General features: G+C 44.9%; 1 protein-coding gene across 3 annotated transcripts in view; it reads right to left on the reverse strand.

Moving 5' to 3' along the window:
• CLSPN (claspin) overlaps positions 1–15,101 on the reverse strand; it is a 270,119-nt gene that overhangs the window by 46,266 nt on the left and 208,752 nt on the right. For all 3 annotated transcript variants that reach the window (XM_069223824.1, XM_069223822.1, XM_069223823.1), the window contains exons 17-18: positions 13,604–13,691; positions 5,043–5,155 (exon numbers count right to left, since the gene is read on the reverse strand). In XM_069223824.1, coding sequence (XP_069079925.1) covers positions 5,043–5,155; positions 13,604–13,691 — 201 coding nt within the window. The remainder of the gene's footprint in view (positions 1–5,042; positions 5,156–13,603; positions 13,692–15,101) is intronic.

Here is a 15,101-nt window from a genome sequence, read left to right on the forward strand (position 1 = left end):
TCAGTAACCAGTCGTCTAGGTATGGGTAGATGAATATCTTTTGTTTTCGAAGATGTGCCGCTACCACCGCCATACATTTCGAGAAGACGCGTGGGGCAGATTTCAGGCCAAATGGTAGAACTCTGAACTGATAGTGCTGTGACGCCACTTGGAAGCGCAAGAATTTCCGATGCTTGGGAGCTATAGAGATGTGAAAATATGCATCCTGCAGGTCGATGGAGCACATCCAGTCTCCCTGATGTAGCCGAGGGAAAATCTGGTGAAGCGCTAGCATCCTGAACTTCTGTTTTCTTATGTATTTGTTCAGCAGCCGTAAGTTCAGAATTGGTCTGAAAACGCCCTCTCTGCCCTTTTTCGCCACCAGAAAATAATGGGAGTAAACCCCCTTTCCTCTGTGCGCAGGTGGAACCCTTTCTATAGCATTCTTTTGTACGAGTGCGAGAGCCTCTTTGCGCAGCAGGCTGAGATGAGATGGATTGCATTTGGTTGGTGGCAAGTGTGGTGGAGGCTGTTTGAAAAGAAGAGAGTAGCCATTTTCGACAATATTGAGCACCCATTTGTCTTTTGTGATAGAGTGCCACTCGTGAAGATAACCTGCAATACTTCCCCCCACCGGAGTGGTGTACAGTGTCGAGGGAAGCGAGATCTCATTGTTTGGCCGGCGCTTTCGGTGTGGACTGCTGAGGTCTACTTGACCCTCGCTCTCTTGTGTTCCTTCGCTGAAAAAGAGGGCGTCCCTGCCGTTGTTGTGGCCTTTGGGACCAGTGAGGGGTTTGAACCCTCTGCTGGAAAGGGCGCCTGTCATAAGGCCTATACCTTCTCCTGAAATCTTTCTTCCTTTCCAGGCCTACTGCCCTCATGGTGTCCACCTCGGCCTTCATGCGGGCCATTTCCTCATCTGCATGGGTACCGAACAGCGAGTTCCCGGCGAATGGGAGATTCAGGATGCGCTGTTGTGCTTCTTGCTTCAAACCAGTCAGTCTCAGCCAGGAAGACCTTCTTGAACAGATTCCATGTGCGTACCCATGTGCAGCTAAATCCGCCCCATCTGCCGCCGCGCTGATAACCTGGTTGGATACCAGGCATCCCTCCTGCAGGATCTCTTGAAAATCTTGTCTGTCTTCTCTGGGCAATTTCTCTGTGAATCTATTGAGGGAGTCCCACAGAGAACGGTCATACCTGCCCAGGAGTGCAGAAGCACTGGAGACTTTCATTGCCGAAGCCGCCGTACCGCACATCTTTCTCCCCAGAGAGTCTAGATGCCTGCTCTCTTTATCCGGGGGGACCGTGGAGGATGATGCCACAGAGTGGGTTTTACGGGCTGCGGCCAATATCACAGAGTCCGGTGGCGGATCCTTTCTTAGGAACAAAGGGTCTTGTTCGGGAGCCTTATATTTTTTCAGAATCCTAGCCGGGGCAGATTTGAGTGTGGCTGGGGCCAGAAAGGTGTCCATAGTTGGCTGCAACAAACCAGGCACTAGAGGCAGAAGCTTTTTTGACGCTGATCTATGCTGCAGAGTCTCAAAGATAACGGATGAGGAGGTAGATGGCTCTGGAACCTCCATGTTTAATTTCTGCGCACCCCTTAACAGCACCTCGTTAAACGTGGTAATGTCATCCACCGGTGAGACCCTAGCAGGTGGAGAATCTGTTAGGGTGGGAGAGTAACGCCCGACAGATGATCCTGACGACGACCAAGAGGGTGATCTTCTTCGTGAACGAGACCTGGATCGCCGTTGAGAACGAGACCTGCTGCGAGACGCTGTAGCAGAGCGCCCAGGCCTCACGGTCGGTTGACGAGGAGCAGAACGAGCCCGTCCTGCCCTTGCTGTCGGTGATGGCGTTCTTGGAAGGGAGGCAGTAGGCGAGTACATTCGCGAATACTGCGAATCCGGGGAGGCCGCTGGTCTGTTAAGGCTCTCTAGCCATCTTGGAGATAGGTTGATGGGCGAAACATGCCCAGATGATGCCGCTATTGAACGAGATGAGTCGCTCGGTATGGAGACCACAGGAGATGGTGCGGCCTTGTCTGCTGGCGGGGGGCGATGTTCTACTCCCTGCGGGACAGGTAAAACCTGTGTCGACGTCGATGGCTGTGTCGACGGCGAAGGGCGCCCCATCGGTTGCTCTTGCCTCGACGTCGAACGGCGATCTTTGGACCTCGACCTACTCGCCGTCGTGTGCCTCGACGTGGAGCGGTGGGAGGTCGACGGCAGATGTCTCTCATGCCGTCGTGGCGATTGCGACGTCGTGTCTCTTGACGTCGGGGGGCGAACGGCCTTTGGCGGTGACCTGGCACGCCGGCGATGTCTCGACGTCGATCGGCGGGCTGCAGTCAACGGAGATCTGCCCCTGCAATGTTGTTCCCTCGACGCCATCTCCTTCGACGTCGGGTGGGTCGCCGTTGACGGCGATCTATGCCGGTGAGACGGTGGCAGCGACGACGTCGACGGGGAACAAACGGGTACTTTCCTACCTGCTGACGTCGACCTAGCCATTCTCTCCTAAGAATGGCCTGCTGGATGCATGGGAAGTGAAGAGGACGATGTTTTCTGCCTCTCATGAAGCCCATGTAGCCTGATCTTTTCTCTGTCCTTCAGAGTCCTCTTTGACATATTCTTGCAGTGCTTACAAGTGTCAGGGCAGTGACTCTGAGGCAGGCACACAATACAAAGAGAGTGTGAGTCTGACTGGGCCGCCTTCTTCCCACAAGAAGGGCATTTGACAAAAAGTGAAGGCATTTTTCAGTCAGGAAAAAAACTGCCAAACACAGACAAAGATGTTATCTGTCGAATGAAACAGGAAAAAACGCTTTTTAAAGGATTTTTCTGAGAAAAAAAACTCAGAAAAACTGAGAGCTCAATGCTCCAGGATCCTCTCAGAAGAAGCCGGAAAAAAGAACTAACCTAACTGTGAACCAACTGCCACCTTTCCTTCACCCCTGAGGCATGGTGGGATACTGGAGGTGCTCGGGGTCTTAAAGGCACGGTGCCAAAGTTTTTATGGTTCTCCTGTGTTAACCTGCATGCAGCCTATTGGCTAAGAATGCTCCATTGTTTTTCAATGTAGTTTTTTTCTCTTTTTCCTCTAGTGTTTACTGCTGCTTACTCTCCTAAGCCCAGTTTTGGGGGCTTGGGTAGATATTTATTCTCTATTGTGATTTTATTTAAAAAAAAAAAAACTTAATAGAAATAAAGCATTTTAGCCTGTTTATGATTATAGACTGCATTGCTGTTTTACACATGTATAATATGTGTGTATATTATATATGCTCCGGGGTCCCCGCACAAGGGCGGGAATATTCAATGTTTATGACTATTGACAAGGATCCCCTGGAAGAGAATGTTATGTTCCAACAACCTGGTCAGCCAGGTTCGAAGGAGTTATCTCCATCAGTTGAAGACATTTTTTCACGTATCTGCCACTCAGGGCCATGGTCTTAACGGCTGCAGTAAACCGGTGTATAGAGTACAGACTTGGAAGTAGGAGACTTGCCCACTGTTAAACTGTGGCTATCTTGCTGTCTGCAGAACTTTGAAAAAAGAAACACAACAGTCATGCTAGGAATGTACTGCACAGGATGCCAGACTAATATTGTATTCCGTGCAAATGGGGGTTGCCTTAATTTGAAGGTCATTAATTGTTTGGCCCCAAACACCAAGAAAAAATGGCACCCTCTATCATCCAGGTAGGAATAGGACATGGTAGACTAGCAAAATTGCTGTTCCGAGAGTAAAACTTTAAAGCAGAGGTATAAGAGTTATCTTGGTCTAGGGTTTCATATTTAAGAAATCCCCTTCTCATAATCTTAGCACCTCTGATGTGACCACCTTTAAAAAAAAAAAAAAAAAAAAAAAAAAAAAAAACTTTCAAAAATGCCTCAGGACTTTCCTATTTTAGACGGCAATGCTTTATGAATGTTTTGAGTGAGCAAATGTGAATGTTCACGAACTGTAAACTACAAGGACGATCATGAATTGATATACATACTGAATAATAATTACTACGCCTCTCAGTTGAAATAAATCATATAGGGAGAGCCACATTAAGTCCTCACAAAGTTAAAAAAAAATATATCATTTTTTTTCCTTCACTGGCACGTTTTTAAAATTTGTAGCCAATGTGCAAAAAGGCAGGGAATACACAATGGGTGCAAATATGTTGCAGAATATTGTCCGCAATTTTGTGATGCAACCCATATATTTTTAGGTCATGCTGCAAAAGTTCCAGCTGCAAAAGGTCACAGAACGAACCACTGTATGAACATTAGGTAGGACGCTATTTGCAAGCACCCTGTGATTGATGACAAAGGGCTGCTGGCCTGCAAGGATCAACAGACCTCCACTGATTTTCCCCAACAGGATTTTTATTTATTTACTTTAAAGCAGCCCATGCTGTTTAGAGACCAGGGGTGTTTTAAAGAAATGTAGTTTCCAATTTGTAGGGGAAAATCCGTGGAGCAGGCAGCTCCCCAACAGTCTCTTGCATGTACCCTTTCTTCTGCCTTGGCTGCAAGTCTTGGGAATGGATGCATTGATGGAACAGTCAAGTGTAGCCTGCGTAAGTTATTGTCCAGTAGCACACTTTACCATCATGGATATCTTCAATGAATTCATAAACATTAGAAAGCCTCTATCAACATGAGGATTATCGGCGGGAGTCATTTTAATATTTCTGAATAAGACAACCACAGTAATTAATCAGATGTAAATCACTAACTTGCAAACTGTGTCGAAGCATCTTTTGTACAGAATATTTGTTTCAACACCAAGCATTTGTTTCCTACTACTAGTATAAATGCTCATCTGTCAAATCTGTCTGAAATTTTCAAAGAACCAGCATTCAGAAATAGGTTCTACAAAGCAAGACAGAATGCACAGGATCAACCTCTCTCCAAAAGAATATAGAAAATTCAACTGTAAATCTAGAATCTACAATCTGTTAACATAAGTGGGATTCTTGTACATGTTCCAATTATTAAAATATTGCATTAAACTGGAGGAGCTGAAGCTTATTTGGGCTAGAAAGTGAGCTCCACTTACAGTTTTCTCTTCTTGCCTTGTCTTTTCAGTAGCAGTTCCTCTTCATCCTCACTCTGGGGCGCCTGTTCATCATCCCCAGAATCACCATCATCCTCTGATCCATTTTCTTCCTCCTATCAAATCAATTATACATCAGCACGTCCTCTATGATTATAGACACAAATGACCTTGCAGCAAAATCTTGTGTGAGAAACAAAATTGTAAATTTACCTGGAAAAATCCCCCAAAAACAATTCCAATATCAAGCAACCACTATACCACAGAATATGGATCCTGCCTGGATCTGTAACAGTGACTTGAAAAGTTCTAGTAGTCCTACTGCAACAGAAGAAAAGCCACTGGATTGCTCGTCGAGTTAAGGGTTTAAGGGCACATTGATTTAATAAGGAACCAAGATATAAAGTCACAGTCAATGATGGGATTCAAAAAGAAAAGAAATGTGGCTCGGATCTTAAATCTCATTTCAGAAGGCACTTTACAGAATGGGATAGTAAAGTATGTGCCATATTCCTGAAACTAAGCAAGCCATATGCCTCCATTACCTTAATCTACAGTTCACCACCACTGCTGTCTTTCACAGATTCATACGTTTGAATTATTTCCCAACCTCAAGCTGTTGACCCAATTAAGAAATTAGCTAATTACCTCTAACTCCAATTTGCCTGGCACTGGCATATTTCATATATTTACATGACTGAATCATTCCCCGTTGTCAGGCTGGGAATCCTCAGTAATCTTAAATAGCAGCAAACTGGCCATAGGCCTCGACAACAGTGTTGGTTTAGTAGCACATCCACCTAATCTGAAATAATACAAACTTCAGCAAATGAGGTGGAATGCTAAGCTCTCCTACTCTCACTGGAGGCCCCCATAGCTCCGATTTCATCGCACAAAGTGTTTGTAGAGTACATACTAAATGAGCCTCTGACCAAGGAGGCGGGAGTAGCATGTAAAAATATTAAAAGATACCAATGCTAGAAAACTGGAGTTACAGGTAAATAATTAATTTGTTCTCCAGCACTGGATACTTCATAGATTCTGGTGCCTTAATAAGAATAGTAAGCAGTACATATCAAGCATAACAAAGCAAGACGAATGCTTACATTTTCTGAAAGAGGTTGTTCAGGAATCCCTGTTCCACTGCAGAATTGGCTACTACGTTCATATCCAGGCAGTAGCGCTTGGTGAACATGAGCCTTCTCCTCCAGGTAGCAGATTTCTTGCAAAGACACTCCAGTGTAGAGTGATGCAGTTGTTGCCGCGCTTCTAGTGTACGGGCTCTCACTCTTCCCTGGAGGGGATGCTTCGCCTTGATGTGGCAAAAGCCCTGAGAGGAAAATAACTCCCCTGTCCAAACAGGCAATAGCATGTTACCTGCATTGAAAGGCTGACAGGTAAAATGCTATTGCCTGTTTGGACAGGGGCCAACCTATTCCTTAATGCTTGAAGGACACAAATAGCTGATCATAAAAGCAAATGTCTCATCTTGTCCATACAAAACTTGATGCACCTGCACACATCAAGCAAGTGCAAGGACTTTTCTGCTGACGTTGTGGGATTTGGGAAGGAGATCAAAATGATAGGCGCATTCACGAGGAAATCAGTAGAGACGAGGATAGGTCCATAGGATGACTGTCGCTCCCTGTAATGCCAACTTAAATGCCAAGAGAAGTGTTATTTTCAGGAAAGTAATTGTAGATGCTCTCTGATGGACTGGCTTGAATGGCAGCAACATGAGCTGGCTCAGAACTAATTCTGCTGTCCTATCTATGTACGCGACTGCCTTCCCTACTAGGGGGTGCAGATGGTTCATGATCGGGTTCTTTGATCTGTGGTGTGCCGCAGACATGACATAAGAGTCTCATGGGAAATGGCACATGAGGCAGGCAGTGGCTGAGTCTGGGGTGTTGTACTTTTCCAAACATGGCACCCCTGCGGAAACTGTGGGTGATGTTTTGACCAATTTTAGGACTTCCGACTAAACGAAGTTGAGTATAGCGATGGACATAATAACTTTGCATGCCGGCTCTTTGAAGGTATAACAGAATAATGCTGCTCCCTCAGGGTCATTGAGGAATTCACATTTTTTAGCCGCTCTTCCCATCAGTATATAAAAAAAACGAGCTGTGTTGAGAGGGGAGTTTGGTACCACATGCAATCTGTCTTCTTCCTTTGGTATGAAATCATCATTCCATTCCTCATTACCTCCATCACCTGGTAGTTCATCAGCTTCCTCCAAATCAGAACACACTGAATGCAATGAGCCCTCGTCTCCCCTATCCTTAGGAGTTTGTGGGACTAACGGGAAAGACTAAAGAAGAAGGGCCCCTTGCTAATAGAACACGTTTCAACACGAGTGAAAAACATCAAAACGTAAAATTCAAAGGACCATCTACAATTGCTAAATTATCTTATGCAAGGGCAAGTACAAATGCACTAAGGACTGACTTTATATGTAATTAATATTGTTTATTTAACTTATCTTAAACTAATAATACACAAAGAATGACCCTTTAAAATAAAAATAAAACCATCTAGTAAATACAAATCAACTACACTTATACACCTTTCGCATCCACAATCACGCAGCTCGCAGAAACTCAAGACACCGACACAATTAGGTCAAAATATCACAAAAAGAACGTCAATAATTATTCTTTTTGTTACCAATACTGGGTACTATACTCATCATTTGCAATATACTTCATCATAATAAAATGCATATTTTGACTATCATCTCTACCACCTAAAACAATTTTCTTGAATGATCATTTCATTTCTGCCTGGTGGAATCGTCACAATGAAATCTACTTGCATTTCAGCGCACCAGCTCCTTCTTCAGGATATCACCAGTTGCCATCATTGTATTGCACAGCAATTAGTACGGGAGAGATGAGAACAATTGTTACGGCGCCAATTACTAGTACCACACAAATGGAGTAAACAGTCCTTAAACACAATGTAACAATAACATAGGGAGGCAACAAGAAAATCCGACCACGCTTACTTCCAGAAGAACAAAGTTAACGTGTTTCAAATAAATAGACCGTTAAAAATAGAAGGATAACCATGAGTGCTCGCGACTCCGGAATGATAAATTTACATTTTGATATTAATGGGAAAGACGCCATGGTAGGATGGTTAATCAGGTGTAGGTGCTGGAGGCCTTGGTAGTGGTGGCAGAGGTGGGATAAACATAGGCTGTTTCTCAGGCTGCTGAGGGCGCAGTCATTGAAAATGTTCATCAGTTGTGTAGTTGACAAATATGCAATGCACACCTGTATGACCTCAAAGACTCCAGAGAAAAACGAGGAGCATAGGATTGAGGAAGGCTAACAATTATTAAAGTCTGTGATAGATAGTCATACTCCTGGTAAAGATTCTTTTTATGTAAGGCATTTTCCTCAAACTCTGGGATTTAAAGCTCATAACTTTGGAGGGCGGTAGACGGCCTCTAAAGCATCCTGGTCACTGAAATCCACTTTCAATTCAAAATCCAGAATTTAGGTAGGCAGGCTTGCTGCCGCCTTTGTAGTTGAAAGACTGATGCAGAGAAGACAGGTGTTGACAGTGTCATAGATAAAGTAAACGTATGAGATGAAGAAAGGGTTGTTGGCAGGGGACGGCAAGCTCCTTGGCATTGTCGAAAAAAGTCATTGTCAACATCTCCAACCTATGAGCACATCATTGGCGTCTGAATATTGACGACGATGACTCCATTGATCCAGAACAGGATGGACATTCCTTGACGCCTTTGAAATGCAACCAGGTCTCTCCAAATGTCAGAGAAGCCCAAATCCACTGTCCTGACCCCACTTTTGGTGGCAGCACAGGCGGGAAAATTAGTTGAATTAGGAGGAGTGCCCACTTCATGCCAGTCCCACCCCTTAGGTGGATGAGCTGAAGTGGACACTACTTTTTATATTCCTCCATCTTGTTTGGAAGGAATTAGGCCCCACTAGAGTTAGGGTTTATGACCACTTCCCAGTGGAAGTGGTCCTAGGAAGGGAGTAGTCACCCTAAAGCTGGTCAGCCCATGGGCTCCCCATGACACTCCTTGTAACGCCCCTAAATTGAGTATTTAAATGGCACCACTGAACCTTTGAACTCAGATCCTGACTACCTACGAAGAAGGCAAAAAAAAGAGTCGCACCTACAGAGGAGGAGGAGGAGGAGGAAGCAGCAGCAGCTGACCATGTACCAACCCTTCTGGCCTGACTGCTGACCTCAATGGTCTCTGCACAGGAAGACTTGTCCTACAGCTGCAAGAAACCCATAAAGCTTGCCTTCCTGCTAAAAAGATTCAGACTCCCATACACAGCAAACCTGCTCAGAAACAAAGACTCTGCAGCCTGGAGGCCTGAAACCTGAAGGGACCTCTTCACCGACAACCTCGACCCGGTGAGAAGCCCACCAACAGTGCCAGCAGGGCTCCCAAGCTGTCCTGAGCCAGTGTCCACCCAAGTGAAACCCCTTCTGGACTCATCCAAATTGCCTGCAGTTCCTGCTTCCAGGCCCCGTCACCCACAGCCTAGTAGTGAGAGAAAACCAGATACCTTCAGCAACCACTGCACCTATTGCCCCGGACACCAACTGAGGAGGGCCACCAGTGCCAACGACTCCTCTGGCTCACCTGAGCTCGAGACCACCTAGGTTGACCACGTGCTGGACTCCCAAACAACGCCTGCAGCCTCAACACACAGGACCCCCTGATCACAACTACTCCTGGATGGTGAGACCTGACACCAAAGGACACCTCTGCATCTGTCACCCCTGGGCCCTGGAGACAAGGACCAAGAGTGCACCTACCTTTCTGGACATCTCAAGCCTTCGACCTACCTGCTTGTCGTCCCTGACTGACTTCCTAGCCAAAACCTGCAGCCTGTCTTCACAGGGACCATACTCCCATAGGAAACCACGGGGCACCCAACACCTTAATGCACCACTGCACCCAGCCGCCCCAGTGCTGCCCAGTGTGACGTGTTGGTGTGGTTCTGATCAGTGCCCAGTAGTTACTTTAACTACCTGAAATTGGCTTCGTAAGTCGTTGTTAGCCCTGTGTTTGCTGAACACTGTTTCTCTTCCATAGGACAACACTGAAAAAACATTGAGAGATCTCTGAAAATTGCACTGTGTCTATTTTTGAAACTGCTAAGTATTTATGCTTTAAAGTCTACTCACTTGATTACGAAGTTCTTGGGTTTGAAACGTATAAAAAAAAATATTTTTCTAAATTGGTCTCTGATTTATTTATGGAGTGTGCGTCATTTATTGCCTCTGAGTACTACAAATGCTTAGCACTACCCTCTGATAAGTGCACACCCAAACTACCACAAATAGAGCATTAGTCCCATCTAATTTTGCCTCTGCAATACCAACTGGGAATCCACTGGACTTACTGCACAGTGTACTTCATTTTAGTGCACTATATAGAGAGCCAGCTTATTACACAGTCCCTTGAGTATTTGTGTGCAATGCGAATTACAAGAGAGTCTGGTGGAAGTTGTCCCCGGTGTAACCACTCTGGCCTCCACAGGCTCTCTAAAGGTGTCAGGCACAATTCTGAGCATGCCTTTTATCAAGGGCAACAACTGCACAGTACATTGAGTGGTTGACAACGTCTCAAGCAGGAAATTTTAGTCTTCCTGAATTGTGTACAGATCAACCTTGTGAAAGGTGGCAGCTCCATCGATGATGTCATGGTAAGAGATGACATGTAGAGAGGAGTGTTAAGCCGGGTAGAGATCAGGGTGTGTGTGTGTGTGTGTTTGGGGGGGGGGGGGGGGGATTTAATCGACAATGTAATTGTCCCACAGGTCGTCTCTAGGCTCAGGATCTTATGGTACCTTGTAGGAATCTAACCATGAGAAGCTGCCCCCCCTCCCCCCCCATTAAGATGTATGGAGAACCCTCTGGTGAGGAAGTAGAGATGGCCCATGTGGCAGTGGTGCAGGAGGGGGAGGAGGGGGCTCAAAGTGGTAATGGGCTTGTGCCCCTGTCCTGGTGTTTCTTTAACTTAGGGTGAGGAACGGAGTCCAATGCAAGCTCCTCCTCAAAAGGTCAATTTCCTCTTCGAGGAAAGTGTGTCCTTCACATTAGAAGACAGTTTGGTAGAGATCTTCGCCGCTCCCTGGACTAATGAAGAGTATCTTCTGTCGAGCTCTCCCTGGAGACACTGGAGGGTGGACAGTCCCAGATCGTTGGACCCCGCAGATGACTGGGCTGTGTGCCAGACAACTATACTGATGTAGTCTTCTGTGAATTTGTATGTTTAAAATGTGAGCCTAACTATACCGCCCCTGTAACCTTTGTTTTTTCAATAGAAGTTCTATGGTTTCTAAATTCTATTTCCTAACTATAACTTCCCTTTGACCTTTGCTTTTTTTTCAGTGTTTTTTTTTTAAACGTAAAGTAATTTTCATAACTATACGTTAATCCAACCACTGCTGTGCACGGTCTTCACCTATTAGATTAATCTCAAGTAGCTAAATCGTGCCCTAAGGTAGCTATAACTCGTACCCTCGCCATGCAGTTTTTTCCTCGAAAATGTTACTGTTAATTTTACATTGACATTATCAATGATGTTATCAAAAATGAAAAGCAAAAAATGCTTCATAACCCCTGGCGGGTTACTTCTACAACACCAGGGGCAAAGGGTCAGGGTGACACTACCCTGGCCGCTTTTCTTATTTTTTTCACTTTTTTGTGGGACTCTGCTGAAGCAGAGCCCCAAGATGGGTGCTAACACTTCCTTGTTGAAGTGTTGGCAGCCAATCAGATATCAGCACGGGGACAGTTGGATCCGCGTCCCTAGATAACTATATTTTCTGCCCTTAAATATCTTAAAAACCACTAAGCAGATTTACACCAAATCAGAAAAGGGTGCTTTCTGGACCAAGAGGTAGCTTTCTGCCAAATTTGGTGTAATTCCGTTTAGAGGTTCAGGCTGTATTCATGTAAAGAAAAGGGGCCAGGGCAGGGACACCCTGTTCCCTTAGTTCTGGGGCTGGGGCCCAAAGGGATCCACTTAGGATGTTTACTGCAGAATCGTGATGGGGTCGTGAATCTGCAGTAAAATGGGAACAAAAGGGCACAAGCTCCTGCGCTTGATGGGCCAGGTCCCAGGGAAACTTCTTTTCAGAGCCGGGTTTCCCAGCACTTAAGAAGTCCAGTGCATTAGAACTGGAGTTTTGGGGGGGGCAGGGTGTAAGCTTCCTCGCACTTATGAAGGCCAGTGCAATGGAACTGGAGTTCGTAGGGGCACCTCTGCTCTTGCAGGGGTGCCCTCACACACAGGAACCTGCACCCTTCCCTTTGAGCTAAAAATGCCTACCATAGGGGTGACTTACAGTGACCTGGTGTAGTGACCAGTAGTGATAGGGTGCAGTCACCTTTTTACGCAGTCTGCAATTGCAGGCCTACAGACACTTGGCATGGGCTCCCATGGGCGGCATAATACATTCTGCAGCCCATGGGGGTCCCCTGGTGTACCAATTCCCTGGGTACATAAGTATCATATACTAGGGACTTACAGGGGTAGACCAGTATGCCAATTGTGGGGTGTAAAGGGTACCAAGGTAGCCAAATTCAGAGGAGAGCGCGCAATCACTGGGGTCCTGGTTAGCAGGATCCCAGTGAAAACAATCTAAGCACACTAATAACAGGCAAAAAGTGCGGGTAACCATGCAAAAAAAAAAAAGAGGTACTTTCCTACAATCACCGGGATACCCGAGTGAAGTCTCATTCTGATTGGAGAGGGAGATGTACAGATCCCAATCAGTCATTTAACCATGCAGAGGGATCTGCTCATGTGAGCCATCACCTTGATTATCATCATAATCCAGTTCTCACTGACTTTTGTTGCAGAAGGCTGTAGACTCGTCATCTGTTTCCAGAGGATGTTCATATAATGGACCAGGTAGGATAGGGTGTGGATGAGGAACTACTCGTCCAAAAAGAGTGAACTGTCAGATTGTATAGAAGGAGTGGTGAAGGATGAAGAGCCACAGGTCGCAACTGTAGCATCAGCACTGATTGCCTCCGCAAGTAATTCAGCCAGTTTTTCCAAACTTCTTGAACCATACACTTCAGTGACTCCCAAAAAAATATGCTGGCACATGGATTACTAGTGCTGCTGGTAACATTGGTTGGTCTCTGTAGCTCAGGCTATCACCACACTCATGTAAATGAAAATAAGTCTCAGAGGCATGCGGACTCGTCAGCACCAGAGTACAACTTGCATTAATTCTTAATCTGCAGGCTTCGTCAAGAGTTTTTCTTCACTATAGTCATCATCCAGCAGGCTGGGCAGAGGCTTTGTTAATTTAACACAATCCCTTTCTTCAGTTCAGAATAAGACAAATTTAAGAGCTGATGAGCAACAGCATAGTAAGTAATGTGCTGTCATCTTTATCAATCATATAAAGCTGTAAAACAGAGCCTTCCCTCATTAACCTAACATTTTCATAGATTCCAACCACCACATCAACCCATACAACTAAATGCCCATCTCTTTAAAATATGAAGACACAAGATGTACTATTGCACTGTTGAGTACTCACCTCTTCGCTGTCAAGCCCTTTGTCATCTGGCAAAAGCTTGAAATCATCAAATTCGTCTTCCTCCTCTTCACCCTCTTCTGCTTCCTCTCTGAAAAAAACAGCTCATTTACTATTCTGTCAAACCAGAGCTTTCGATACTTCAGATTGTCAGTCGGATTTTCTTTTAAAAAATCATTCAAAATAATTCAAAGGAACTCTAAATGAAGAGCCAAAAAAGATTGAGATTTACAGCCACAAAGTTTAGGAACAGTATTCAAAATAAGTATGAAAAGCGCATATACATGGTAGAAAGAGGTATACCAGTTTTAAACATCTAAAGCAAAGCTCTAACTCACTGGACACAGACTTTGATGAGGTTTGTTGCAGTCTTCATCCAACAATGTACAAGAATGTTAAACTGAATTAAGTTTTGCTCACAGCATGCTTTACTCCAATAAAGACTGAAGTACCAAAGAAAGTTATTTCACTTCTCTAATTTTCTTGCATAAAGACCTGTATATGTCACCTGCTGACACGAGGTATCCAGTGTGAGTAAACTTGTGCCAGCACAGACAAACCACAGAGCAGTCCCTGAAATCCTGATATATGCAGGAGATCGTCTAGAGCACTGGCTTTCAGTAGCACAAACCTTACAAGAACATAGGTTTCCCACTGAGTCAGCACTTAACCAGCACCCCCTCTCCCCAGTCCCCTTAACTGGCGCTCCATAAAACAGACAAATTTGCTCAAAAACACTTAAAGGTAGGTTATTTCCTTTAATGTAAAGGGGTCTTCATTCATGCCCCCTTGTTTGTCTGCCCCGTTTATGGAAACTAGTCAATTCTACCTATTACCAGTTTATTAAGGTTGACAACCCACACACTAGCTGATCCTACTGGAAGGATTAGTCGTGCAGTTTGTCTGTCTTTTCTACACATCTTTCAATCATGATTTTAATTTGGTGCCCATTTACTCACTCCCCTCCTTTTTGGCAACATTATATGACACCAGCAATGCTCTGCGACAATTCAAGTTCCAACTAACTTTTTAAAAATGTAACAGGATCCCTTGTCCCCTAGGACACAGACCTCAGGGGTCGAAACATTTCAACAAGGAGGACCAGTACTTCAGTTCTTACTGTCGGGAACAAACACTGAAACCATTAAGCCCTGAAACTAGGCTACAGTGTTGATGGATTGTCCCTTTAAAAATAGTCAAATCATATCAAGAAATCAACACCTGGTTATCAAAATCCTCTAGGTCCTTACTTTCTTCAACAGTATATTACTTAGCTCACAAATGTGAATACTGCACAAGCTTCTTTTAAGGAACAGCCTCTTTCTGGTGGAGCGGTGCAAACCCACAATCACATAAATCACAGTGCCTTACATTTTTGATTTTAACATAATTACACAAGTACAATGCTGTTCCCAGACTACACCACAGGTGAAAAGAAAGTGTTGTTTCTTCGAAACCATCAAAAGGAGATGCAGAATCTTATATTTAAAGTATATGATGT

Source organism: Pleurodeles waltl, chromosome 3_1 (genome assembly GCF_031143425.1).
Source record: "Pleurodeles waltl isolate 20211129_DDA chromosome 3_1, aPleWal1.hap1.20221129, whole genome shotgun sequence".
Classification (NCBI taxonomy): Eukaryota; Metazoa; Chordata; class Amphibia; order Caudata; family Salamandridae; genus Pleurodeles; species Pleurodeles waltl.